Source organism: Scyliorhinus torazame, chromosome 9 (genome assembly GCF_047496885.1).
Source record: "Scyliorhinus torazame isolate Kashiwa2021f chromosome 9, sScyTor2.1, whole genome shotgun sequence".
NCBI classification, from domain to species: domain Eukaryota; kingdom Metazoa; phylum Chordata; class Chondrichthyes; order Carcharhiniformes; family Scyliorhinidae; genus Scyliorhinus; species Scyliorhinus torazame.
In genome coordinates this window covers 76589331-76615401 of record NC_092715.1, presented here as the reverse complement: position 1 = coordinate 76615401, position 26071 = coordinate 76589331, and the positions used below count along the sequence as shown (strand labels likewise).

The 26071-nt window shown below is 44.0% G+C and overlaps 1 protein-coding gene across 1 annotated transcript in view; it reads right to left on the bottom strand.

Moving 5' to 3' along the window:
• msh3 (mutS homolog 3 (E. coli)) overlaps window positions 1–26071 on the bottom strand; it is a 447577-nt gene that overhangs the window by 254840 nt on the left and 166666 nt on the right. The window contains exons 13-16 of the mRNA XM_072516186.1: window positions 23729–23861; window positions 21767–21954; window positions 20116–20284; window positions 6157–6221 (exon numbers count right to left, since the gene is read on the bottom strand). Of these exons, the coding sequence (XP_072372287.1) occupies window positions 6157–6221; window positions 20116–20284; window positions 21767–21954; window positions 23729–23861 (555 nt within the window). The remainder of the gene's footprint in view (window positions 1–6156; window positions 6222–20115; window positions 20285–21766; window positions 21955–23728; window positions 23862–26071) is intronic.

The window sequence follows — 26071 nt, the reverse complement described above, 5'->3', positions numbered from 1 at the left end:
GTTTCCGTCATCGATGTCAACAAGGTCAATGCCATCAATCCAGCCGATGAGTGGTGTGCCACCCTGACGGTCAACCCGAACTCGTCGCAAGCCCATTAGACTGGACTTATAATACCGTTCATATGTCTAACAAGTTGCACAATTTTACATGATAACCTGTTGTTGTTTATCGTTCCAGATGTCGTCTGACTGGACAACTGTTCAAGTTTTTTTTCTTCTCTCGTTCGCATTTATGTTATGTTATGGTACAACTTGGTTCATGTGACGCACCCGACATCGCCCCATGTACATAGTTCCGTCATATGCACATGCTGCACACGACACACACACACTCTTAGATGCACTCACGACACGATCATATTTATTACCACGTAGGCACATATCTTTGTAAAAAGGGGGGATGTCATGATATTCAAACACACACATCATGATGGACACACCAACAGGCAAATCAGAGCACACAACACCACAACCAATCACAGACAAGAACACCAACCATATAAAAAGCACGAGCACGACACCTGGTGTTCAGTAGGTCTGGGGACAAAGAAACAGAGAAGAGCTGTTACAACATCACAAGCAGGGAACCCCCACGTGCAGAGTGTCAAGACAAAACTGTACATAGTAAATTTGAATAAAATAGCGTTGTACCATATACAACCGTGTTGGCTCATCTGTGTGTCAGAACACCCAACACCACACCGAGGACTTGTGTAAAACTGTTCTTCTCGGACTAAACGTTATTCCGAGACTAAATGGTGCTCTTTTGAAGGGATTGTGTGAGGACACAGCAGTGAAAGGGTTGGGGAAAGAAACTGCTGCCAGCCTGTACCTGGTCCTCCAGCATTTTCCTCCACCCATCTCCCAAGACTTGCTAGCAATGTCATGAGGCCCAAAATCTTTTCCCGTTTCAGATGTGCTGCCTCCAGAGGAGAGAGGTGAGTCACAGCCAGAGGCACAATTTTCAATAAACCTCTGGCTCTGGCTTCCAACATCTGCTTGACTACCCCACTGTTCCTGGAGGATTACATTTCTCCAAGTTTCTGCTGCACAAATGGATTTGGTGACACAGCTATTTCATGGCTAATGCAAGTCTTGACAGCAACATGGCAAACATTAGAAAACCTTATTTGATGATTTTTGCAATTGCCGCTGTTTAAACAATGAAGCCAATTCAGAACATTTATTTTGTATACATCCTCTATGTATTTGCCATATTCCTCAAAGTGGTGTGCATCAGTGGTTCTGAGCATTTAAATCTTTCACCTCAGCTACCTGTTGCTTACAAATCAAGCTCATGGGATTTCCACTTATGTCCACAAGGGAATTCAAAGTTAAATTCATTATTAATATGAATGTTCTGGTAATTAGTGTCCTGGGACACAAACCGCACTGATTTAAGAGGGAGAGTTTAAAGGTTATAGCAAAACAGAGATTTAAAAATGTTTTTTGTTTGAATGAAATTAACTTTTTATCTTTTGTGACAAAAATGCTGAAACTGGCTGTAATCATTTTTCCCTCACTTAGTACCTTGGATTTGGCTGAGACAATGTAACAACTTACTCTCACCTCATGTGTTCATTCTCTTTATCTCCCTCGCTGAACTTCTTGTCAAAGAGTGGGCATATTGGACTACTAGGTGCAAGCTAATTTACCTGCTGTTAGCTGGCTGGTGCTACACTCACCTCACATTTATCTAATCATAGCCAAAGAATCACTTGAATGGTTTCTCTGCCCACCCCCACGTTGTTTCTGGAAGATCTATCCTTGACTCCCCCCACCGGCCCCCCTCTCCTATTTCTCATCAACATGCTGCCACTTGGCGACATCATCCAAAATCATAGCTTTAATTTTCACATGTACTCTGATCGCACTCAGTCCTACCTCACCACTGCCTCACTCAACTCCCCCACTACTGTTAAATTATCAAACTGCAGTACAAGCAGAAATTTCCCCCAATTAAATATCGAGAAGAATAAAGCCTATGAGCTGAGTTTTCATCTCCCAATGTTAAGCGAACCCACGTTGGGAGGCCCAAACTGGCAGCATGCCACAATTTTAAACTTTGTGGATCACTCCTGATGGATATAATTTTCCCGGGGTTGTGGGGACATGGTAGGTCACAACTGACATTTACGTGAGTTGACATCAAGAGCGCCATTTAGATGTCTGCTGCAAATTCAGTTTTCACTGACGTAGGTATTTTTGTCGATGCGGACGGGTTCCTGAAGACTGTGAACTGCGACAAGCAAGTCAGTTTGTGAATCTTGGGGGATGCTTTCTGTGGAAAGTTTAAACGGTCTTGTCAACTTCAAATGTCATAATTTAATGTTTTTAATGATGTGGTTCATCAAAGAGCTTTGTTCTTTTAAAAGGTAAGTGATCAAATTGACCAGCATTGTCTGAGTCTTCGCATGCATAGGAGTACTTTATCCAGAGGATAAAGTCCTCTTGTGAATACAACAGTGTGTGGAATCTGATTTAAATGGGTCATCTGGCCTCTGTAGTTTGACTTTTACGTTGATTTGAAGTCTAGAGAACTGTTGAGACTGTTGAGAGCAGAAGGATGGACAAAGACTATAATAACCCGCAACTTCCTCAGAGTAGCAATCCGTGACAGATTGCCATTCCACAGTGACGTACCTGAACTTGAAACAGGAAGCGCCCATCTCAGCTGACCTTTCTGAAGGGACTGAAGGAGTAAAGCATGTCCACTGCTCCAGCAAAGTGCAAAAGGAGCGGACCGAAGGAGGTCATGCCCCTTGACAGGCCCTCAATGGGACCTTCAAATTCAGCTAGCCTCAAACACAACACATGGCTGGTCAGATCGAAAATGCCAGGCCAAGAGTGAAAAAGATTTCTATCGTCAAAACAGAACACCTATTGCTCTTCACGTGGCCATGGCACTGTAAGCGCAAGGTAACAAATGAGGAAATTCCAAGCCAAGTTCAGCATCACTATCAGCAACAACCCATTCAAGGCATGAGCATGAACCCAGGACAACAAAACCTGGTATTCAATAAGTCTCACAAAACCCAAAAGAAGTCGGAGGTCCATGTTGTCCTAACATACTTGGTCAGGCCAACTAAACAACCACTAGCTAGACACCTTGGATCTCCTATTTTCCGAAGAAATGTTTCAGACCATGAAAAGTTTCAAACTTGGATCCATCAAACGGTTTTACAAAAAACGGGTCCAAGAGTCAAATAATTTGCTGACTGATGCAATCAGCTCATTAGGGCTTGTTGTCAGGCACATTGTGTGATGCACACCTCTCCTTTATCTAAAAATAAATTACGGAACTGTGGTTCAAAATTAGATCTTGGATGATTTCTACCTCAATTCTAATGACCTCTGCCTTTGATCCAGATCTCCCGATATCCTTACTTAACAGATCTCAGTTTTGAAAATTACAGTTCGTGCAGTGCTTTGACATTTTGAGGGGATTAATCCCAATTTCCACGACCCTTTGTGTGAACATGTACTTCCTGATTTAATTTTCAATCTAAAGTATTCTCCCATTAATATGTTAAAAAGAAACTGCTGAGAACACCATCCTCAACAAGACACTGAACTTGGATTTTTGGGGGTAGGAGGTGAAATACTTACTTTAAAGGTTGATGTTATACTTTTCTCATTCATTGCAATGTTTCCCTTTACAATTGTAATTGCCGTGCTTTGAATGCACCAATTCCTTAATGTGACATGCAAAAGTCAATGTAATCAAAAGGGAATATATGGTCCACGAGTTTCTTCTGCTTTGCACCCTTTGAAGCCTGGGCACAAACCAATTACAGCAATATTTTTTACATTGCAGAAAATTAAGTCTTAGTTAAACGCATGACTGCCATAGGCCCATACAGTGCTTCACGGTGGTGCCGGCCTCCACATTGCTGGAGGAGGTGCTGACGACAGAGGGACTGGAGAAGGGGGTAGTGTCGGCGGTTTACGGGGCTATTTTGGAAGAGGAAAAGGCACCACTAGAAGGGATCACAGCAAAGTGGGAGGAAGAGTTGGGAAGAGGGGTTCTGGTGTGAGGTCCTCCGGAAAGTGAACGCCTCCATCGCGTGCGCGAGGTTGGGGCTGATACAGCTGAAGGTGGTATATAGAGCACACCTCACAAGGGCGAGGATGAGCCAGCTCTTTGAGGGGGTAGAAGATGTGTGTGAACGTTGCGCCGGGGGGGGGAAATAACGTTCATATGTTTGGTCCTGTCCAAAGCTGGAGGATTACTGGAAGGAGGTTTTTAGGTTAATCTCTAAAGTGGTACACATGAAACTGGACCCAGGCCCTCGGGAGGCCATATTTGGAGTGTCGGACCAGCCGGGGTCTGAAATGGGTGCGGAGGCAGATGTTGCTGCCTTTGCCTAGTTGATCGTCTGAAGGCGGATCCTGTTGGGATGGAGAGGAACCTCTCCACCCTGTGCCGTGGCAGGGGACCTGCTGGAATTCTTGACTCTTGAGAAGGTTAAGTTTAAACTGAGGGGAAGGATGGAAGGGTTCTACAATTCATGTGCATTATTCATTATGCACTTTTGAGAATTGAATAACATTGAACATTGGGGGGGGCGAGAGGGGGGACTGCATGAGTTTATGGTGACTATGAGTGATTCCTGATTCCTTTTTGTTATTTGTTTATGTTAACATGCGGGCAGTTGCTTGGGGGTTGGTGGGAGGATGGAATTGTTGCTGTTGATATGGGGATCGACATTATATTCGTTACTGTTATTGTTCAATATTGGTGGGTGTAAATTTGGGAGAAAATGTGAAAAAGGAGAATAAAAATATTTTATAAACAAAAATGACTGCCATAGACCCAGGTCTCATTGATCTTTTACATAAATTCATCATGCCCTTCAACCAAAAGTACTTCTGTCCACAAAACCTAGCCCCCCACCCCCCAAACTCGGTACACACACCATTCATTGCAACCACATTTTCAAGTACAGCAGGAAAGAAAGTCATCTTTCTAGTGTTGAATTGTAAACGTTGAGAGGTTTTATGCTCATTTATACTTGCTCTATTTCCTGAATGATTTTTACGGCATAAGCGCAAATCACATTTAAACGGAAAAGCTTCTCTGAGCACCAAGGGTTCCAGAAGGCTATATGACATAGAAGCAGAATTAGGCCACTCGGCCCATCGAGTCTGCTCCGCTATTCAATCATGGCTGATATTTTTCTCATCCCCATTCTCCTGCCTTTCCTCCTGCAGTCCTTGATGCGCAGAGATAATTAAATGAGTTGAAAAGTTACATTTTGATACCGAAAGAAAAATATATATATTCGGTGCTTTCCTTAGGCTCCAATTACTTATTTAGATTTATGTCCATTTTAAAGTTCAACCATATTCTAATTGGGAGCATACTTGGGCATAAAGTCATAGCCTCCAAACGGGCCCAACATAGGCTCCCAGATTTTGTCCATTTTTAATTTTTTTTTATAACTTTACTATTTTTCTCTAATTAAGGAGCAATTTAGTGTGGCCAATCCACCTAACCTGCACATCTTTGGGTTGTGGGGGTGAGATTGTGTCCAATGATGAAACTCCAGGCCATGGAACAGAAACAGAAATGGGCCTTTAGAAAAGTGGGGCTTCAATTGACCACCCGAAACTGCAGCCTGGTTCATCATTCTTTCACGTGTCTTAAGTAATGCTTCAAGGACAAGGTTTACCCTCCTTTTCGTAAAATCCAACTGCAACCCCTTTTCCTTATGAGCTCTTCCAAATGAGTACTTCCAAAATCATACCCACTTAGTATAATGTCAGCTTGGCCCAGTTGTAACTAGTGCAAAACTGAAGGGGATATGCACTGTCCAAGGCACTATCTTTCAGATGTTAAACCAGGTTTGCCAGCTTATTGCAAAAGATCCTTTCAAGAGGAGCAGGGAGTTCTCTAGTTTCCTGGCGAACATTCATTCCTCAAACATTAAAAACAGAACAAGTGCTCGCTCATTCATTTACTACCTGTAGAACCTTGCTGTGCACCATGTGAATGCTGCATACATATGTCATGAGGATGTGCTTACGAACTACATAAATTCCAGTCAATAGTTACGACCAACTTCCTAGATTTTTAAATTTAGTCGAAAATGAATGGAAAACCAGAATGTTCAATTTCTAAACAGTAAAAAGTAGAATTATTTCAACACATACCTTGAAATTTGTGTCCAGTCAGTTGGAATGATGGATAGCAGAGAGTTTTTGACTTCTATCAAAAACTGGAAGATAAAACAGGATTAGAAATGTTACAAGTAATTAAAATATGCTGTTGTTCTGGAACATTAGTGGAATGGAAACTGTTGCATCTTTCCCTATTGGCACCATCATTTGGCTAGATTCAGATGGTTTCTCAGCCATAGTGCTGCACTCCGATCAGAACCCTATTCACACCGACTAGTTGGATCTTAATTCACCTTTCAGAAGAGAGATCTGCATGTGTAGATACATACACACAATCCTGTCCTAGCCTTCAGAACATCAACATCGGAGTTCAGCATAAACAAAGAACAAAGAAAAGTACAGCACAGGAACAGGCTTTCGGCCCTTCAAGCCTGTGCCGATCATGATGCAATAACTTTTTTAAAACTTTAAGCCCTTACTCGGTCCATATCCCTCTATTTCCTCCCTATTCATGTACCCATCCAGATGCCTCTTGTAGCCATCTGGGATGGCCACTTCCCGATTACAAAATGGACACTTTGCAAAGATTGCAGGGAAAATGGACAATGCTGAGAAAACAAGCAGGTTCAGAGTTTGTCTGCATATTGGAGCCGCAGCTCCCAGACAAGACCAAAACTGTAGGCCAATTAGCATACTAATGGCCCATCTCAGAGAAACAAAGAGTAACATTTGAGTAACCGATACTAAGGCAGACACCCCGGCGCCAGAGGAGACCGAAACAAAACAGGCCAACGGCCACCTAGGACATGCCCAGCCATCAGGGCACCCACCCCTTTATTGGATAAATCAACAGGAATGATCAAGAAACGGCCCAATTGATTGAGGCCAAATTCAAGGCCCGCCCAAAAGAGCGCAAAGTCCCTTATAAGAAGCAGCCCCCAAGAGAGAATAGTTCTCTTGGACCAGGCTCTCACCGAGGAGAGACCTGGCCACCAGCTGCACCAGAAACAAGTAAGTCCAAGGTCAACGCACGCTACCAGACAGACGACCTTAGCTGTTCCCCTGTACCAGTTCGACCCCAGCAGCCTCAGAACCGAACAACGGCCATTGTTTCAATTGCTTCACAGCTCCTGGGCCCCAGGTTTGATTCCAGCTTGGGTCACTGTCTGTGCGGAGTCTACACATCCTCCCCGTGTGTGCGTGGGTTTCCTCCGGATGCTCCGGTTTTCTCCCACAGTCCAAAGATGTGCAGGTTAGGTGGATTGACCATGATAAATTGCCCTTAGTGTCCAAAATTGCCGTTAGTGTTGGGTGGGGTTATTGAGTTATGGGGATAGGGTGGAGGTGTTGACCTTAGGTAGGGTGCTCTTTCTACGAGCCGGTGCAGACTCGATGGGCCGAATGGCCTCCTTCTGCACTGTAAATTCTATTCTATGACTGAGTGGGCGCCCGAAGCTAAGTATAGGCTTTAGCAGTAGTGATATTTTAGTCTGCAGAGTTTTGTGCATGAGTATATTTAACTGTATGTGTAAATAAATAAGCATTGACTTTGAACTAACTGACTGGTGTATCGAGTCTTTGATCAGTATTCGGTTTTGAACCTTGTGGCGGTATCGAAAGATACCTGGCGACTCTAGAGCAAACGTAATTAGGATTAAAGAAGGCGACCATATTGACCGCAATATTCAGAGCCAACCAAAGAGCAACACTCTTAAATGTTGCTAATGTGGCTGCTTCCACCACATCCTCTGACAGTGCATTCGAGGCTCCCTCCACACTCTGTGTGAAAAACCAACCCTGCACATCTCCCTTCAACTTTCCCCCCCCTCACCTTGAACCTGTGCTCCCTTGTAATTGATACTTCCACCGTTGGAAAAAGCCTCTGACTATCCACCCCGTCTATGCCTCTCATAATTTTGTGGACCTCCATCAGGTTTCCCCTCAGCCTCCGTCTTTCCAGTGAAAACAATCCTAGTTTATTCAACCACCCCTCACAGCCAACACCCACGAGACCAGGCAACATCCTGGTGAACCTTCTTTGCACTCTCTTCAAAGCTCCCACAACCTTCTGATAATGTGGTGACCAGAACTGCACGCAATACTCCAAATGCAGCCTAACCAAGGTTTTATATAGCTGCAACCTGATTTCCCAACTCCTGTACTCAACACCCCAGCTGATGAAGGCAAGCATACAATGTGCCGAAATCACCTTGGCCACTTACGTGGCCACTTTTAGGGAACTGTGGACCTGCATGCCCAGATCCCGCTGTATGTTAATTTTCCTTAGGGTTCTGCCATTTACAGTATAATTCATACCTAGATTTGATCCTCCAAAATTCATCACCTCGCATTTATCCGGATTAAACGCCACCTGCCATTTCTGTGCCCAAGTCTCCAATCTATCTATATAATATTTATTATTGTCACAAGTAGGCTTACATTAACACTGCAATGAAGGGGCAGCATGATGGCGCAGTGGGTTAGCCCTGTTGCCTCACGACGCCGAGGTCCCAGGTTCGTTCCCGGCTCTGGGTCACTGTCCATGTGGACGTTGCACATTCTCCCAGTGTTTGCATGGGTTTCCCCCCCACAACCCAAAGATGTGCAGGCTAGGTGGATTGGCCATGCTAAATTGCCCCTTAGTTGGAAAAAATTAATTGGGCACTCTAAATTTTTTTTAAAACACTGCAATGAAGTTACTGTGAAAATCCCCGAGTCGCCACATTCCGGCGCCTGTTCAGGTACGCTGAGGGAGAATTCAGAATGTCCAATTCACACATCTTTCGGTACCACCCACATTTTTCTCCAGATCATTTATATGTACTACAAACAACAGAGGTCCCAGCACCGATCACTGCGGAACACCACTAGCTACAGATCTCCATTCTGAAAAACACCCTTCCACCGCTACTCTGTCTTCTATAACCAAGCAAGTTCTGTATCCATCTAGCCAGCCCACCCTGAATCCCATGTGATTTTAGTTTTTGTATCAGTCTGCCATGTGGGACCTTGTCAAATGCCTTACTAAAGTCCATATAAACTACATCTACAGCCCTTCTCGCATCGATTTTCTTTGTTACCTCTTCAAAAAACTCAATCAATTTGGTGAGACACGATCTTCCCCGTACAAAACCATACTGCTCGTCATTAACTAGTCCATTTTCCTCCAAATGTACATATATCCTGTCCCTCAGCACCTTTTCCAAAAGCTTCGCCACCACTGATGTCAGGCTCACCGGCCTAGAATTTACTGGATTATCCTTGCTTTCTTTCTTGAACAAGGGAACAATGTTGGCTATTCTCCAGTCAGCTGGAACCTTAAGTGTGGTCAAGGAGGATGTGAAGATATCTGTTAAGGCCCCAGCTATTTCTCTCGTCTCCCGCAGTGACCTGGGATAGATCCCATCCTGCCCCAGGAACTTGTCTACCTTAATGCAATTTAGAATAGTCAACACTTCCTCCTTTGATATATTGACGTTCCCAAGAGCGTTCACACACCCATCTCTGACCTCAACATCCCTCATGTCATTCTCCCTGGTGAATACAGATATAAAGTACTCATTAAGGATTTCACTCACTTCCTGTGGTTCCACGCAGAACAGCCCTCTATTATCCTTGAGTGGGCCTACTCTTGCTCTGCCTACTCTTTTGCTCCTAATATATGCATAGAAGGCCCTGGGATTCTCCTTGACCATGTTTGCTGAAGACATTTCATTGTCCCTTTTAGCCCTCCTAATTCCACGTTTAAATTCCTCCCTACTTTCACTGGACTCCTCAAGGGCTTTGTCAGTTTTTCGATGCCCAGACACATCGTAGGCTTCCTTTTACCTTTTGGCTAAGCTTACAATTTCCCTCGTCATCCATGGTTCCCAAATCCTGCCATTTATATCCTTCATTTTTGCAGGGATGTGCCTGTCTTGCACTTCAATCAATTGGCCTGTAAAAGTCTCCGACATGTCAGATGCGAATTTGCTCTCAAATAGCCACTCCCAATCCACATTCCCCAGTTCCTGTCTAATTTGGATGTAATTGGCCCTTGCCCAATTAAGCACCCTCACCCACGGGTCACTCTTGTCCTTATCCATGAATACCCAAAATTTGAAGGAATTATGGATGTTAAACCTAAAATGCTCCCTCACTGAAACATCAATCACCTGGCCTGGCTGATTCCCCAATACCAAGTCTAGCATGACCCCCCTCTCTGGTTGGATTGTCAACATGCTGTATCAAAAAACCCTCCTGGACATTGCTTTCCATCCAAGCCCCTGGCTGTAAGGGATTCCCGGTCAACATGGGAGAAGTTAAAGTCACCCATCACAACTACCCTGCTTTTTTCACACCTTTTCAGTAGAAGAGTCATTTGGATTCAAAATATTAACTCGGTTTCTCTCTCCACAGATGCTTCCAGACCTGCTGAGTTTATCTAGCATTTTCTGTTTTAATTTCAGATTTGCAGCATCTATGGTATTTTGATTTTATCCAAATTTAGCCTGTCTTTTAAACTAATTGCAGCTAGCTTTACCAAAGGAAGTCCAAAAAGTTCTACGATTTCCTTAAAACTTTCCAGGCACCTTTTCAAACTGATTTGATACACCATTGAAGTTGCAATCCCAGTTTAAAAATTAGAAATAATGCAGGGGGGGCTTCAGATGGTTTCTTTAAGATGGAGGGAGACAAAAGAGGCAAGGACAATGACAGCTGTTAGGGTGAGGAAAATAATTATGAAATAGAGATTGGTGGGTAAAGCACCACTAAAGCTACGCAAACTAGAAGGCCCACTTTAAAGTTCCTGGTTAATGATGAGTTTGCTGAACTTAGAAGCAGAATCAGCTTCAACATTCCAAGATTAGGGAGGAGGAAAAAGACATTCCATAATTATCTTTTTTGGGGGATATATGTCTTGCACTATGTCCCTGGATGATCCTGGTTGGAGTTTGGTTGTGAAGAGCCGAGTTGAATCAGTGAGAATCCTTGTTTGATTGGGGCTATCGGAGATGACGGAGGTGGGGCCCAGCTTGGAGTGGCGTTTTTTCTGGTGAGCGGGTCTACACCTCGACAGTGCTGTACACATCGGGACGATGGCTTCCACTGTGAATGATGTTCTGGATGATCTCAGCTAGGTGATGCAGGTTTTTGGTGCTCACTTTGATGAACTGCAGGTTCGATGGAGCGCATTGTATCCGGTCTTCATGGGGGAGGCTCCGACCATTGGTCTTACACAGTCCTGTCAGTCATGCTCGACGTGAGGGGTTAAAGGTGGATAGCCAAGTTGGGTTTCCCCCTCCCCGGCTGAGCCCTGGGTTTCTGGCCGCCTGGGCTTCAGGGCAAAGGCTTTGCAAGGTGATAGTTCTATGGAATTTTTTTTAGAGATCTTGAAGGTTTTTCGATGATCCTGTCATGGCCTTTCCAAGCACATAGATGGTGTTATTATCCTGCACTTCATCAGTAACCCTGGACTTTATTCCTTTGTGATTATGATGCTGATTTCATATTGTTGTCTTTTCTCCTGACAAGTGTACGATGTTTGATCACGAGGGAGAGTGTAGTTTGTTATCCAGTTTTAGCAAGAACCATATTGAATAGGTATGGTGATATATGGTTTGTGCACAGTCTTATCCTTTTTTAGTGTGCTATAATCATTGCATCCAGGAGAAGGGCGTGCATAACACAGTTTCTATAGAATGTTCCCTTTGGTGCAGACTATATCCGCGATACATGAACTCTAAGACTTCTCCTGTTCCCCAAACAACATGCAAATTGAACAATAAGCTTTTGTTACCACATAATACAGGGATTATACTTAAATCCAAGAACCGTCTTTTTCCTGGTCAAGCAACGATATTTTAAAACTGTTGTTACGAAGGTTTTCTGCAACACCCCTTGACCATCACACTCTGCTTCATTGTCACGGTCATTGCCGCTTGCAACACACCCCATGCCGAAAAGCTTAAAATGTGCCTTCTAGACCTTTTACAAAATCATCTAATAGGAACAGTTTTTCTTTGTCTATTTTATCTAAGCCTGTCATAATCTGGTAAATAAAAACAGAAAATGCTGAATAAACTCAATTGGTCTGGGAGCATCGTTGGAGACAAACAGAGTTAACATTTTGGATTTAAATGACCCTTCTACAAAACTGAAGCAAGGTAGAAATGCAGAGAATTGTATAGTTGGAAAGGGGGCAGAATAGAAGAACAGGGATGGCACAGGGATGGAACAAGGAACAGTTCAGCACAGGAACAGACCCTTAGGACCTCCAAGCCTGCACTGACCAAGCTGCCCATCTAACCTAAAACCTTCTACATTTCCGGGGTCCGTATCCCTCTATTTCCATCCTATTCATGTATTTATCAAGACAACCCTTAAATGTCACTATCGTCCCTGCTTCTACCACCTCCTCCGGCAGTGAGTTCCAGGCACCCACTACCCTCTGCGTCAAAAACTTGCCTCGCACATCTCCTTTAAACTATGCCCCTTGCACCTTAAACCTATGCCCCCTAGCAATGGACTCTTCCACCCTTGGAAAAAGCTTGGGACTATCCACTCTGTCCACACCTCTCATCATTTAGTAGACCTCTATCAGGTCACCCCTCAACCTCCGTTGTTCCAGTGAGAACAAACCAAGTTTATCTAACTTTTCTTCCTAGCTAATGCCCTCCATACAAGGTTACATCCTGGTAAACCTCTTCTGTACCCTTCTCCAAACCTCCACACCCAGATTCCTCTGCCTGTCAATATTCTTAAGGGTTCTGCCACTTATTTCCCACCTGTATTAGACTTTCCAAATTGCATTACCTCACATTTGTCCACATTAAATTCCTTCTGTCATCTCTCTACCCAGTCTCCAACTGATGTATATCCTGCTGTATCCTCTGACAGTCCTCATCACTATACGCAATTCCATCAACCTTTGTATCAGCCATAAACTTACTAATCAGACATGTTACACTTTCTTCCCAATCATTTTTATATGCTACAAACAGCAACAGTCCCACCACTGATCCCTGCAGAACACCACTTGTCACAGCTCTCCATTCAGAAAAGCACCCTTCCACTGCCACCCTGTCTTCTATGACCTAGCCAGTTCTGATTCCATCTTGCCAGCCCACCTCTGATCCCGTGTGACTTCACCTTCTGTACTAGTCTGTCATGGGGTATCTTGCCTTACTGAAGTCCATACAGACAACATCCACTGCCCTCCCTTCATCAATCATCTTCATCGCTTCCTCAAAAAACTCAATCCAGTTAGTGAGACAAGACCTCCCCTTCACAAAACCAGATGGAAGAAAATAATGTCTCGAAGAATCCTCTCCAATAATTGCCTTACCACTGATGTAAGACTCCCCAGCCTGTAATTTCCTGGACTATCCTTGCTAGGTCGGGGCAAAGGGGATATGACATAAGACAAAAGAGCGCGTTAATGGTGCCATTAAGGGATGAAGAATTCTAATGTTGCAAAAGGCAAGATAGCAGGATGTGTTTTTGGAGCAACTGAGCAGCACCTCGCTCATACCTCCTGGTGCTAGCTTTCCTGGTAATGTGGTGGCCCCCTCCTGGGTTTGGCCTTTCCTACGCCGCTGTTTTTCTTCCCTTTCCCCTATTTCCTGTGCCCCGCTGTCCTCGCCCCTCTTTTGCGTGCCTTGGCTTTAAGTTTCAGAATGAGGCCGTACAGTCCCGCACAAATTGTCTTTTAGTCTCTAAGGGTGACAGCTTTACCCGTTTCTGCTGCAATATTCCGAGCATGTTCTTTTGGACAAACCCATCCATTTCTGCAGGGGCCGTAAAATAGTGCTCCCTGCCCTGAAACTTACCCATAGCTTGGCAGGGTAGAGCATCCCAAACTTCACTACACTTTTGAACAGGACCGCCTATACTCGGTTGACTCGGCCCAGCGTTTAGCCAGGTCTGTCCCAATGTTCTGATATATTCTTATCTGGTGTCACTCCCAGTTGCAGGTTCTCTCCTGGTCTTGGTACTAGTGCATCTTCGCGATTATTGCCCTCAGCTGTTCCCTGGCTCTGGGTTTTGGCCGGAGTAACCTGTGTGCCCTGTCTATCTATGGCGGGCTTGAGAAGCTGTCCCTTCTCCAGGTTTCTCCAGGCTCCTGTTGCCTCTCGTTTCCTTGCGGCCTCAGTTGCAGCTGTCGTTTGACAATTTAGCAAATATCTTACTTCTTCGCTTGTAGGTTTAAGAGGGTGATGAGGTGGCTGTTTTTCTTCTCCCTGGGTTCTGGCGGGCTATTTTGGATAAAATTGCCCACATTCCATTTCCTTGGAGGAGAGCCACCTTCCATGCACCCATTCAGAATATTCCAGTAACTGGAAGATGGTCATTACTGACTGTTTATTCAGCAGTGCTGAGTTTCAACGGTGTCATTTGTTTCAGGGTTTCCACTGATCTTCCCATGAAATTACAGCAGAAAACTGGTTAAACTTCCTGGAAATTGTCCCCATCCCCCGACCGAGTGCCCCCCCCATGTGCAAGTTTCAATTCATGCTTAGATTATGACTCGTGAAACAAACAGGTTGATTCCATGACTGTAACCTCTCAACCACGAATGGGGAAAGAGAGGACACAGGGCAAGGTCGAGGCCTGCAATTTCTCAACCACAGGTAACATTACATGGTGCAAATGTGAACATTTTAGCCCTTAAAATGTTGCACCTATATACATGCCGAAGCTGTCACATGATAATCATTACCTGGAACAAAAATAAAAAGCTGTTTTCTTTAAAAAGAGACTTCCATTTAGTTAGTAAAATCCTCATGGTCCAATCACACTGTACCAAACAACAAAGAATCTGCCAGTGGCTCTTCCATCGGTGTCTACACCACACTCGTCTAGTATGCAAGCTCTCTCATCATGGCACCCAACTGTATTTTAAATGAAGAAGTATGTTTTCCTCTGTTAGTAGATAGTTGCAACATTTACCATACTGTCTAAGCAAGTTGCGCATTCTTTGAAAGAACATGTGTTCATACAGCAGACTGTTGCTTGATTTGATTTTACTTCTTAGATGGCAAATAGTTCCATACACAGAATTATAAAAGACATTGTTTAAAGGAACAAAAACAGAACAGACAAGTTGTCACATGAATAATTCATATGCTATTTTGAACTCAGCTGGAATTGATAGCTATTCTAATTTTTAGGTTTGCTGAAAAGCATTCAATTTGATTTCTGTATGTTCCACAAAATACAGAAACAGAATAAATACCCATAAACTAATTCTAGTGAAACTCTTTTCCCATTGCTACCTGTACCACATATAACTACTGCAATTACTTCCCACGTTACTATCAGAGAGAGAGAGCAGGGATTAATAAAAATGAGCAAAACAATTGCACGATCTCAACAAGCAGTAATAGTAGACAGAAAATCCCCACGGCAAAATGCTCTGACCTTTATGAGAATGTACTCGCACTATGGTATGCAGTACACAAAATTACTTAGTACCATTCTGAGGTCCTGCTGACCTCGACTGTCTGGGATGTAATTGATGTTTTTGCCAAAGACCTCCAAGCACAAATGATCAAACCACAATTTAGGTTACATAGATCAGGATGACAGTCAGATGCTTCTGAATTTCTTTGTCCTGGAGACATGGGTGGGCGATGCTAGAAAGATTGTATGAGCTGGCCATCCTTAACTAGCATTAGAAGACAATCGTGGAACTTCCGTTGGCGGCAAGGAGTTGAGCGGTTGCATGAATGGTGGCTCCTGCCTGAACTTTGTTTTTGACCCAAGGAACGGGCACCAAATCTGTAAAAAAATCAAACTAATCAGACCCCCATCAACAACTCGACTGATTTGGAATGCCGGCGAACCACCAGACAGGATGCAAGGGGAGCAAAAGCATGGAGAGAAGAACCCCAATATCGGAGCGGGGGGGACCCTGCTTCGCAACGCAAATCCGAACATTCCGGAACCAGCAGAGTCGCCAACGCTGTCCCAGTCGTCGACAAAGAGGCTGATGGAGCTCATCTCGCTAGAACTCCAAAAGCATAGTAAGGCAGTAAAAAAGGACCTAATTGCGGCGATGAAGGCCACGCTGGCCCCCATAGATGGGTCGATGGATAGGGTTGAGTGACAGCTGCTGGCCCCCATAGATGGGTCGATGGACAGGGTTGAGTGACAGCTGGAGGCCCAAGGAGCGATGATCTGGGAAGTGGAGAAATGGTCACCGAGCAAGACATTTAAAAAATAAATTTAGAGTACCCAATTATTTTTTTTCCAATTAAGGGACAATTTAGCGTGGCCAATCCACCTATCCTGCACATCTTTGGTTTGTGAGGGTGAAACCCACGTAGACACAGGGAGAAAGTACAAACTCCACAAGGACAGTGACCCAGGGCCGGGATCGAACCCGGATCCTCAGCGTCGTGGGTAGCAGTGCTAATCACTGTGCCACCATGCTGCCCCAACACCGAGCAAGACTAACGGATCGCCGAAAAAAAAAAAGAGGTTGGCATCGACCCAAAAGACACTGAAGGCCATTATAGATGACCAGGAGACAGGTCCCAGCGCCAAAACCTTTGGATCGTCGAGCTACCATAGGGCACAGAAGATAGGAGCCGAACCGAGTTCATGTTTAGGATGCTCGGGAAGCTGGTCAGGGAAGAGGGCTTCACCAAACCCCAGAGATAGACCGGGTCCACAGGTAGCTCCACAGAAGCCGCGACCAGAGGAACCACTGCGGACGGCAATCGTTAGGCTACACAAAAACCAAGACAAGGAACGTATCGGAGTTGAGTGAGGAACACAGTCTTACAAATTGGAAGGACACACCATCCATGTCCACCAGGGCATTGGTGCCAACCTGGCCACGTGCAAAGTGGAGTTCATAGAAACATAGGAATTAGGAGCAGAAATAGGAAATTCAGCCCTTTGAGCCTGCTCCGCCATTCAATCACATCATGGCGGATCTCTTCCTGGTCTCAAATCCACCTCCCTACTTGTTCCCCATATCCCTTTAACCCGTTTTTGTTTTTTTGGTTTTTTTAAAAATCAGAAATATATCTATCTCCCTCTTGAAACTATTTAATGATTTAGACTCCACTGTACTATGGGGCAGCGAGTTCCACAAATTCACCACCCTCTGCGAGAAGTAGTTCCTCCTCATCTCAGTTTCAAATCTACCGCCTCTCAACCTATATCTGGGACCTCTTGTTTGAGATTGCCTCACAAGGGGGAACATTTGGTCTACATTTCAATCCCTTTTAGTATTTTATATACCTTGATCAGATCGCCTCTCATCTTTCTAAACTCCAGCGAGTATTAGCCCAAACTGTTTAATCTCTCCTCATACGCCAACCCCTTCATCCCCGGAATCAATCTGGTGAACTCCTCTGAACTGCTTCCAATGCCACCACATCTTTCCTCAAATGAGGAACAATACTCCAGATGTGGCTTCACCAACACTCTATATAATTGCAACAACACTTCTCGACTTTTATAGTCCTTTTGCAATAAATGCTCACATTCCATTTGCCTTTCTTATTACATTTTAACCTGCATACAGACTTTCTGCGATTCATGAACAAAGACACGCAGATCCCTCTTCCCAGGCGCATTTTGAATCTGCTTTCCATTCATTTTGCCTGACTATACAGACTCCGTAAGTGCATACGGTTTTAGTTTAGGCAGGTACCATGGTCAGCGCAGGCTTAGAGGGCTGAAGGGCCTGTTCCTGTGCTGTATTGTTCTTTGACCTGCTACGTTACCGGTGGACCTCTGCAAAACGTTTACAGCAGCACTGGCCTGCATCTGCAGGAGGTGTTGAACGACTCGCTGTCACATGGGCCTCGCTGCTCATACTGGCACAGGCCTCAATTTCACTGATTCCGAAGAAAGGCAAGTCCAGCGGAGTGTGGGTCATACAGACCCAGCTCACTCCTGAACACTGACGCAAAATTCCTGGCAGAAGTTCTGGCGAGACGACTGGAGAATTCTTTGCCAGAGGTGGTCGTGGAAGATCAGAGTAGATTTGTTGAGGGCAGACAGCCGAAGGCAAACATCAGACATGAACATAGCCTTGTCCCCACCCAGGGAGGAGACACCATAGGTGCTCAACTCCTGGACACAGAGACCTTCGACCGGGTGGAATGGAAGTACCTCATTGAGGTACTGGAATGGATTAGGCCAGTGTTCACCTCATAGGTGAAACTGCTGTACAGCGCTTCTATGGCGAGCATACGGAAGAACGCCATCAGCTCAAAGTACTTCTGGCTGCACAGAGGAAGGCAGGGATGCCCGTTGTCCATGCTGTTGTCAGCTCTGGCAATTGAGCCACTGCCTATTGCCCTCAGATTAGCGGAAGGTTGAAGAGGCTTTCAGAGAGGAGACAGGATGCACAGAGTCTCTCTATGCAGATGACTTTCTGCTCTACGTTTTGAACCCAAAGCCAGCATGGGAAAGATATTGGACCACCTGAGTGAGGTCGGGGTCTCCTCGAGATACAAATTAAACCTGATCAAGAGCGAAATGTTCCTGGGGAACCCCAGGGGGGAGAAGCATAACTGGGGACGCTGGTGTTCAAACTGGCCCAAACCAAGTTCAGATACCTGGGGGTCCAGTTATCCCACAATTGGACCCGGCTCCACAAATGGAACCCAGTCTCGCCTGGTGGAGGAGGTGAAGGGGACATGCGGAGATGGGACACACTCTCACTCTCCCTGGTGAGGAGAGTACAGACAATAAAGATGAACATCCTGCCAAGGTTCCTCTTCGTGTTTGCATAACTCACGATCTTCATCACCAAAGCCTTCTTCGCTAAGGTAGACAAACTAATCACGGCCTTCTTGTGGGGTGGAAAAGAACCTCAGGATCCGAAGAACTGTCTTGCAGAGAAAGCGCTATCAGGGGGCTTGTCATTGCCAGATCTCCTGTTCTACTACTGGGCAGCGAATGTGGAAAGGGTGTGGGGTTGGCTGGGGAAGCCGTGGGAGGAATGGGTGTAGAAAAAATAAGCGTCCTGTGTAGGGACATCCCTGCGAGCACTGGTCACCGCCCCACTCCCATTCCCCCAACCAAGTACTCGATGAGCCCAGTGGTGGTCGCTTCATTGAAAGCCTGGAACCAGCTTAGGCACCATTTCAAGCTAAGAGACATGTCTGACTCAGCTCCTTTCATTAAAAAACACAGATTTTCCCGGCCAAAGTGGATGCCCCATATAAACCCTGGAGAAGGGAGGAAGGGGTGTTGAGGGTCAGGGGCTTGCAGAGTGGAAACTATGGGGAAATTAACAGAGAAGTTCCAGCTCCCGAAAGGGAAAGAGCTCCAGTAACTTCAGATAAGTGACCTCCTCAAAAAGGAGGTCCCATCGTATGCTCCAGTTACCCAGGCACACCCTGCTAGATAGACTGGCATCACAGGACAAGTTTGGAGAGAGGGGTTGTGCAGACATATATGGATGACTACTAGAAAAGGTCAGGGCCCTACTGAACGAAACGAGAAAGAACCAGGCCTGGACCTAGGGGAAGGATACTGGAACATGACTTCGCACAGAGTGAACTCAACTTCTTTGTGCACGAGACTGAGCCTGAGGCAACTGAAGGTGGTGCACAGGACATAACTGACCAGGACAAGGATGAGCAATTTCTTCCCAGGAGCTGAAGACAGCTGTGAGCAATGTCGAAGGTGATCCGGCCAACCACTCCCACATGTTCTGATCCTGCCCAAGACTGATCGGATTCTGGACCACTCTCTTAGAGGCCATGTCCAAGTGCATTGGAGGGGGGAGGGAGGGAAAGAGTTGAATAATTTTTTTTAAAAATTTTTTTTAATAAAGACAACAATCATGGACCTTTTTCAACAAATTAATTGTCTAAAATTGGACATTAGTTTGAAATGCCTGACTCATGACTGCATCACATTTAGTGCACAAAATCACACTGCAACAGTAATGGGAAACAAATGGTGCTTCATCCTCAGTGGATTCATTTAAAATAATCAGCAGAATCTTCCAACCTGATTAAATCAAACTCAGTTTACCTCTTGCCCCGAAACTGTCACATAATCTAGAGACGGTTTTCTCAGAATCAATCGGATCTCCCTGCGATGCTCCTGCAGTTGGGAAAGCACATTCTGAATCTCCAGCTTTAGCTGCTGTATTACAGGGAACTCAGTGAGGTCTGTAAAGAGCTGCGTCTTATCGCCTGTCCTGTAAAGATGACAGACACAAGCTATGATAATGCAGTAATTTTCTTTCAACATGGTGTGAAACACATGAAGTGTATCAAACACTGAATAAATTCACTATTATGTATAATATTATATGTCAATTATTTTCTGTTTACGGCAAGTTTACCATTGCTCAAGTCACAAAGAGGGATATTCACAGGAATTTAATTTCAGACTTATGTTGACCATGATTAATCTAATTTTAAATTTCCATTGTAACCACATTGTTTTTTTAAAGTAGCGCACTAGTTGGTTCTCTGCCAATCTGAAGTTATTAGAGGCCAAAAGCAGTAGTGGGATTAATATTTTTGGCCATATGCTGTCAGCGAAACTGAGCCAGGATTATTTTGGAAAAACAATCAGATCTAGAGATTATACGGGTGGGGAGGAAGAGAAAAGAAAGCAAAGCAACAAGGTTTCCACCCTGTGCCTAAAATGGCAGTCTTGGCAAGACTCCTTTTATCTCAAGGGGTGAAGGGGTGGTGGTGGTGAGGGGGGGAGGGGGGGGGAGCAAAACATTAAGTTAAAAAGAAAATGAAAGAATTTCTGCCTTGATTTAATGACTCGATAAAATTCATTTCCAAAGCTGCCCTGATCATGTCAATCCTCAAGTCCCTCGACTGCTGATGCACCAAATTTACGGTCAACCTTCACAAAAGCAGAGGAAATGGATTTGCATTTTTAGATCTTTTTTTTAAAAACAAGGAAAAAAGCACCTACGGTGCTTCATGGAGTAGGGTAAAGGTGCCAAAACTGTATCGCTTTTTTTAAAAAATCAATTTTTTCCACCTAGTGGTGACTCAAAAGGTTGAACAACATGCTTTACTCACAATCACAGGAAGTACAACTTAGTGAAATTAGACCAATCGAAATGTTGTTAACACAATAAATTATATTTCCCAGGGCTTCTGGAAAATATAAGCAAAAATGTAAGTGGGGGAATGAATCTGCATGTCTAATTTTCATGTGCGCACACAGATCCAGGAAGGCTCAAGGCCTGTCCAAAACTGGGCCCTGGGGCTCAATCCAATAACTGCATGAGTTGCCGATGCCTCTAGTGCTTCCAGAAGTAACTCTCAACTTCCCCACAAACCAATTTGGGCCATTTGCCTTGCTGGAGCAAATTGGTTAAATCTAGGTTGGAAGTGTGGAGAATAAAGAAGAATATGCAAGGGGAAATTGCTAATGGTAGGGCCCTCAGGAGGGCCCTACTGCCTAAAGGAGTGATATGGGGCGAGACATATTTCAATTGTCTCTGTGGCCCGACACAACTGGTTCTGTTTGCCATTTTCCGTCTAAAAAAACAAAACAGAAAAGCTAGATCCAATTTCTATCTCAAAGAATCAAAGTATTAAGAAAAATATTGCTCATACTCAACATTCACAATAAAGAAACAGGTTAATTCAACAACCAGGTTGCAAGTACTAAATTACAAGTATGGAATCTTTCCACCCGAACGTACTTGGCTGCACTTTCATCCAAAATCTTCAAATAATGATACACAGGGTCCAACAGCTGTGGCAGCTCCAAAAGAACACTACGAAGAAGGGATGAAGTTAACTGGGCCTCAGCAGCTGGAAGCAGTGCCTGGAAGCCCACTTCCAAACTTCTTAAAGTGCGGACCAACTGGTAGAACTCCCACGTGGAGCACTAAAAGAAAATGAATTAATTGGTCAGGAACTTTGACAAACACAGGATTATTTGCAGTACTTTGCCTGTGATTATGTACTGCTGCCTTCAACTTGCACTCAAGATCAAAAGCAGCCCCGTTTAATTATTTTACGGAATATAAATTAATACCAAAAGCAAAGGAAAGACCTGCAAGCAGACTCTTATTCCATTCTGCCGCTCCATGGAAAGGCAATATGGGAGAAGAGGGTTCTGGGCAGAGGCAACGCACGACATCTGATACCAATTAGCAATCGCCACACTGGGCACCCAAACACACTATGTGAAATATTCAAGGTTTGAAAATGTAATGTTATTTTAAACAGCTGAATTTAGTCAAAAGTTATATTGGGATGAAATCACACTGCCAAACAGTCTTTTAAATCCATCACTACAGAACCGCTCTAGCTTCTACTTGCATGAAAAACGAGTTTTTTAAAAATGGTATAATGTACCTGCTAAAATAAGTCACAGACATTTTTTACAAATCAAATAAACACACTCATATAGCTAATATTGCAGAGCAAGAATTCACCAACTGTGCGTTACTATGGAACCAGAGGAAATATCTTGCAGCACAATCATGGTGGTAATTTGCCACATTTGGCCGTGTTCTGGACAAAGTGCAGGACAAATGCTGTCTTAACATCCCACAGTGAAAGAAATTGGGTGCTGACAGACTACTGCAGAATGAGTAAACTCAGCCATTTGCATTCACAAAGTTAGGTGGAAAGGTAAGCTGCGAGGAGGATGCAAAGAGGCAGAAATAGATTCTAAGCTGGTTAAGTGATTAAGAATTAAAGTGACAGATCGAGAATGAAGAACAGAATTTTTTTTAAAAAGAAGATATTTCAAAGGAATTTGAGATTCCAGTTCGTGAATGACAGAAAGCTAGCATGCAGGTACATCAAACAATTAGAGACAAATGGTATCCAAATCGTTATTGCAAGTGGGTTGTATGGTAGTCTTGCTACTATTATGCAAGGATTTGGTGAGCCAACACCTGAAATCTGCATATAGATCGGATCTCTTTAATCACCAAAAATAAACAATTATCTGAGAGGAAATGTAACAAAGATTGACCAGCTTTACTCCTGAGATGAGAGGATTGTCCAAAGAAAGATTGAGCAGATTGCGAGTGATCTCATTGAAACATACAAAATAATGAGGGGGCTGGACAGGGTAGCACTTAGATTCACTTGTGCTCCTCTGTGGTTGCTCCTCTGTGGTAGTTGAGTTTGTAATCTGTAGCTGTGCAAATAACTACAGAATCCAACCTTGCACATTCTTCCTTTTCAGAAAACAGTCTAATTCCCTTTTGAATGCCTCCATCACACTCAGGCAGTGCATTTCAGAATCTAGCCACCCACTGTGTGCAAATCGTTTTCCTCCCATCACTTTTAATAATTCATACTGTGCAAAAATTGGTTTCAATTGTATTCTTCACCAACTGGTGTACAACAATATGGCTAGAATGGGGATGTGTGGCTGATGTAGAAATTTAGCCTTGTGTGCTCACTAGTTACTTGTAAGACCACAAGACATAGGAGCAGAATTAGGCCATTTGGCCCATCAATACACCTTGTCATGGCTGATACGTTTCTCATCCCCATTCTCCTGCCTTCTTCGCATAGCCCCTGATCCCCTTATTTCACCTTGTATACATAAAAATTATGTTCTGTTTCTTCTGAATATTTTCCAAAGACTCCACGAAAGCATGAACTGACATTGGTCCTCACTCATTTTGTGCATCTACCTTTTTGTGATAAATGCTACAGATTCCTCTCTCCAGATCAGGGAGCTTCGACAGCAGGTTTTTGGTCTTTGCCAGGACAATGGACTCCGATGTCAGAATTTCGGTAACTGCATCCAAACGAGCATTAACTTCACTAGAAACACAGAATTGAAGAAAGTCAATGATCGCTTAAAATAATTTATTAGGAGCTATGTCTATCGGTCAATTGCTGGAGATCAGGTGATCAAACCAGGAAATCAGGTGGCTTGCACTTCCAGCAGTTTCAGCTGGATATACACCCAAAAGATATTTCTTTTCAGGTAGTATGTTTACGTTTTAAATCTGGCAGCTAATTATGCATTGTGATACAAATGGTTCACTGGTATTTCTCATATGGTTTGAAGAGGACCTTTCGGTGTCGAGAAGCAAGGGGATGCTTCAAACCTCAATATAAAATTGGCAAGTATTCAAATTTTAAAGCAATTTTTATTTAACGTATTGGTACTTTTATCCAATACAAGGTGTATTAATGTTGACTGCATGGGTAATTTAAAAAGCATTATCTCATTGGTAATTGTATAGAAAATGTCGATTCAGTTATTCTTACTACTGCAGATAACATTTCTGCATTTATCATCTAATTTCTGAATGGCACCAAGGCAAGACATTCTCACCAATATCATAGCAAAACTACACAGAAAATATATCCAAGAGCTGTTAAAAAAGAAACACTCCTGCAAAAATCAGATATGCCATCCTGGAGGTCAATTTGACTCAGTGAGTTATGCAAGTGTCATTAGTCAACGTATCACAGTTGGGGCAAATAGACAACAATGCGCATCAGAAAATATTTAGCTCACTTGGTCTTTCTGTTCCAAGAAAGTTAGCAACTGAAGTTAAAAGTACCAGTTGAATAGCACTACAAATCTCTGGTCATCTCGTCAACTCAAAGTTCATAATACAAAGCATCACAAAACACGTCAATTATCTTCCCCATTTCAAGTTAAAAAAGAAACGTGTTTTCAAAATGCAGATGAGTTTATCGCCCATCCTCATTTGCCCCAAGAAGTTGACCATGGACCTCATTCTTGAACTGCTGTCGCCCTCCTGTTGACAGTGTTTATACAATATTGCTGGTGAAGGAATTCAAAGGTATTAATCCAGTAACAATGAAAGAAGAACACCATGGGAATAGTGTAAATGGGCTTTAGAGTGGTTTCACAGGTCGGCGCAAGATTGAGGGCCGAAGGGCCTGTACTGCGCTGTAATGATCTATGTTCTATGTATGGCCGGGATTCTCCGCCGGCGTGATTCTCCGTTATACCGGTGCCCGTGGTTTCCCGGACGGCGTGGAGCTGCCCCACAATGGGATACCCCATTGACCGGCTGGCCTAACGGAGAATCCCACCGGCCGGTCGGGGCAGAAATGTGGCGAGGTGGGGCAGAGAATCCCGCCCATATGTCAAAGTCGCAGTGACTTTCATTTTTTTTCCAATTAAGGGACAATTTAGCGTGGCCAATCCACCTAACCTGTATATCCTTGGGTTCTGGGGGTGAAACCCACGCAAACACAGGGAGATTATGCAAATTCCACACGGACAGTGACCCAGAGCCGGGATCGAACCTGGGATCTCGGCGCCGTGAGGCAGCAGGCTGACCTCTGCATCACCATGCTGCCCTCAGTGACTTCAAGTTGATGGCTTTTCCTTGACTTGCTGCTCTTATTACGATCCATAATACTGACATCGCAAAGTCGGGCGATGCAGTCAAAGTAACTTTGGTGAGTTGCTGTGGTGGTGAGCTGTATGCATTAGAATTACAGTGGAAAGTATGGACATTGAGTCCAGGCATTGAGCACAGATCAGCAAATTACTTTGACTTGGATAAGGTCAAATTTCTGAATGTTGTTGAAATTGCTCCATCCAGATGAATAGGGAGTGTTTCACTACACTTCTCACATACCTTGTAAATGGTGGATAACATTTGTGGGGTTTAAGAGTTCTGAATGTAAGCCACTTGTCTCTCTCTGTTCCTGGCTAAACCACATAAACTTCTACTCAATAATGACTCACAAGATACTGAAATCAGCCTTTTCATCCCGTTTGCGTTACTTGACACAAAATATTCAAAATTGGAGATTTTACCACATTCGCTTCTCTCCTCATAGCTGATACTCCATTTCCTACTCCCTCCTCACAGACTGCTAAGAGTGTCATGCGGCCAGCATTACAGTGAAGCAGGCTGGGTGCTGATTGTAGGTAGGAACTGGTGAGTATTTATTCTTCCATTTGACAGAATAGTAAGAACAGGTACAGTCTGTTCTTGGTGCTATCAACATTTTCGAACTTGGAAGCAGTAAGTAGA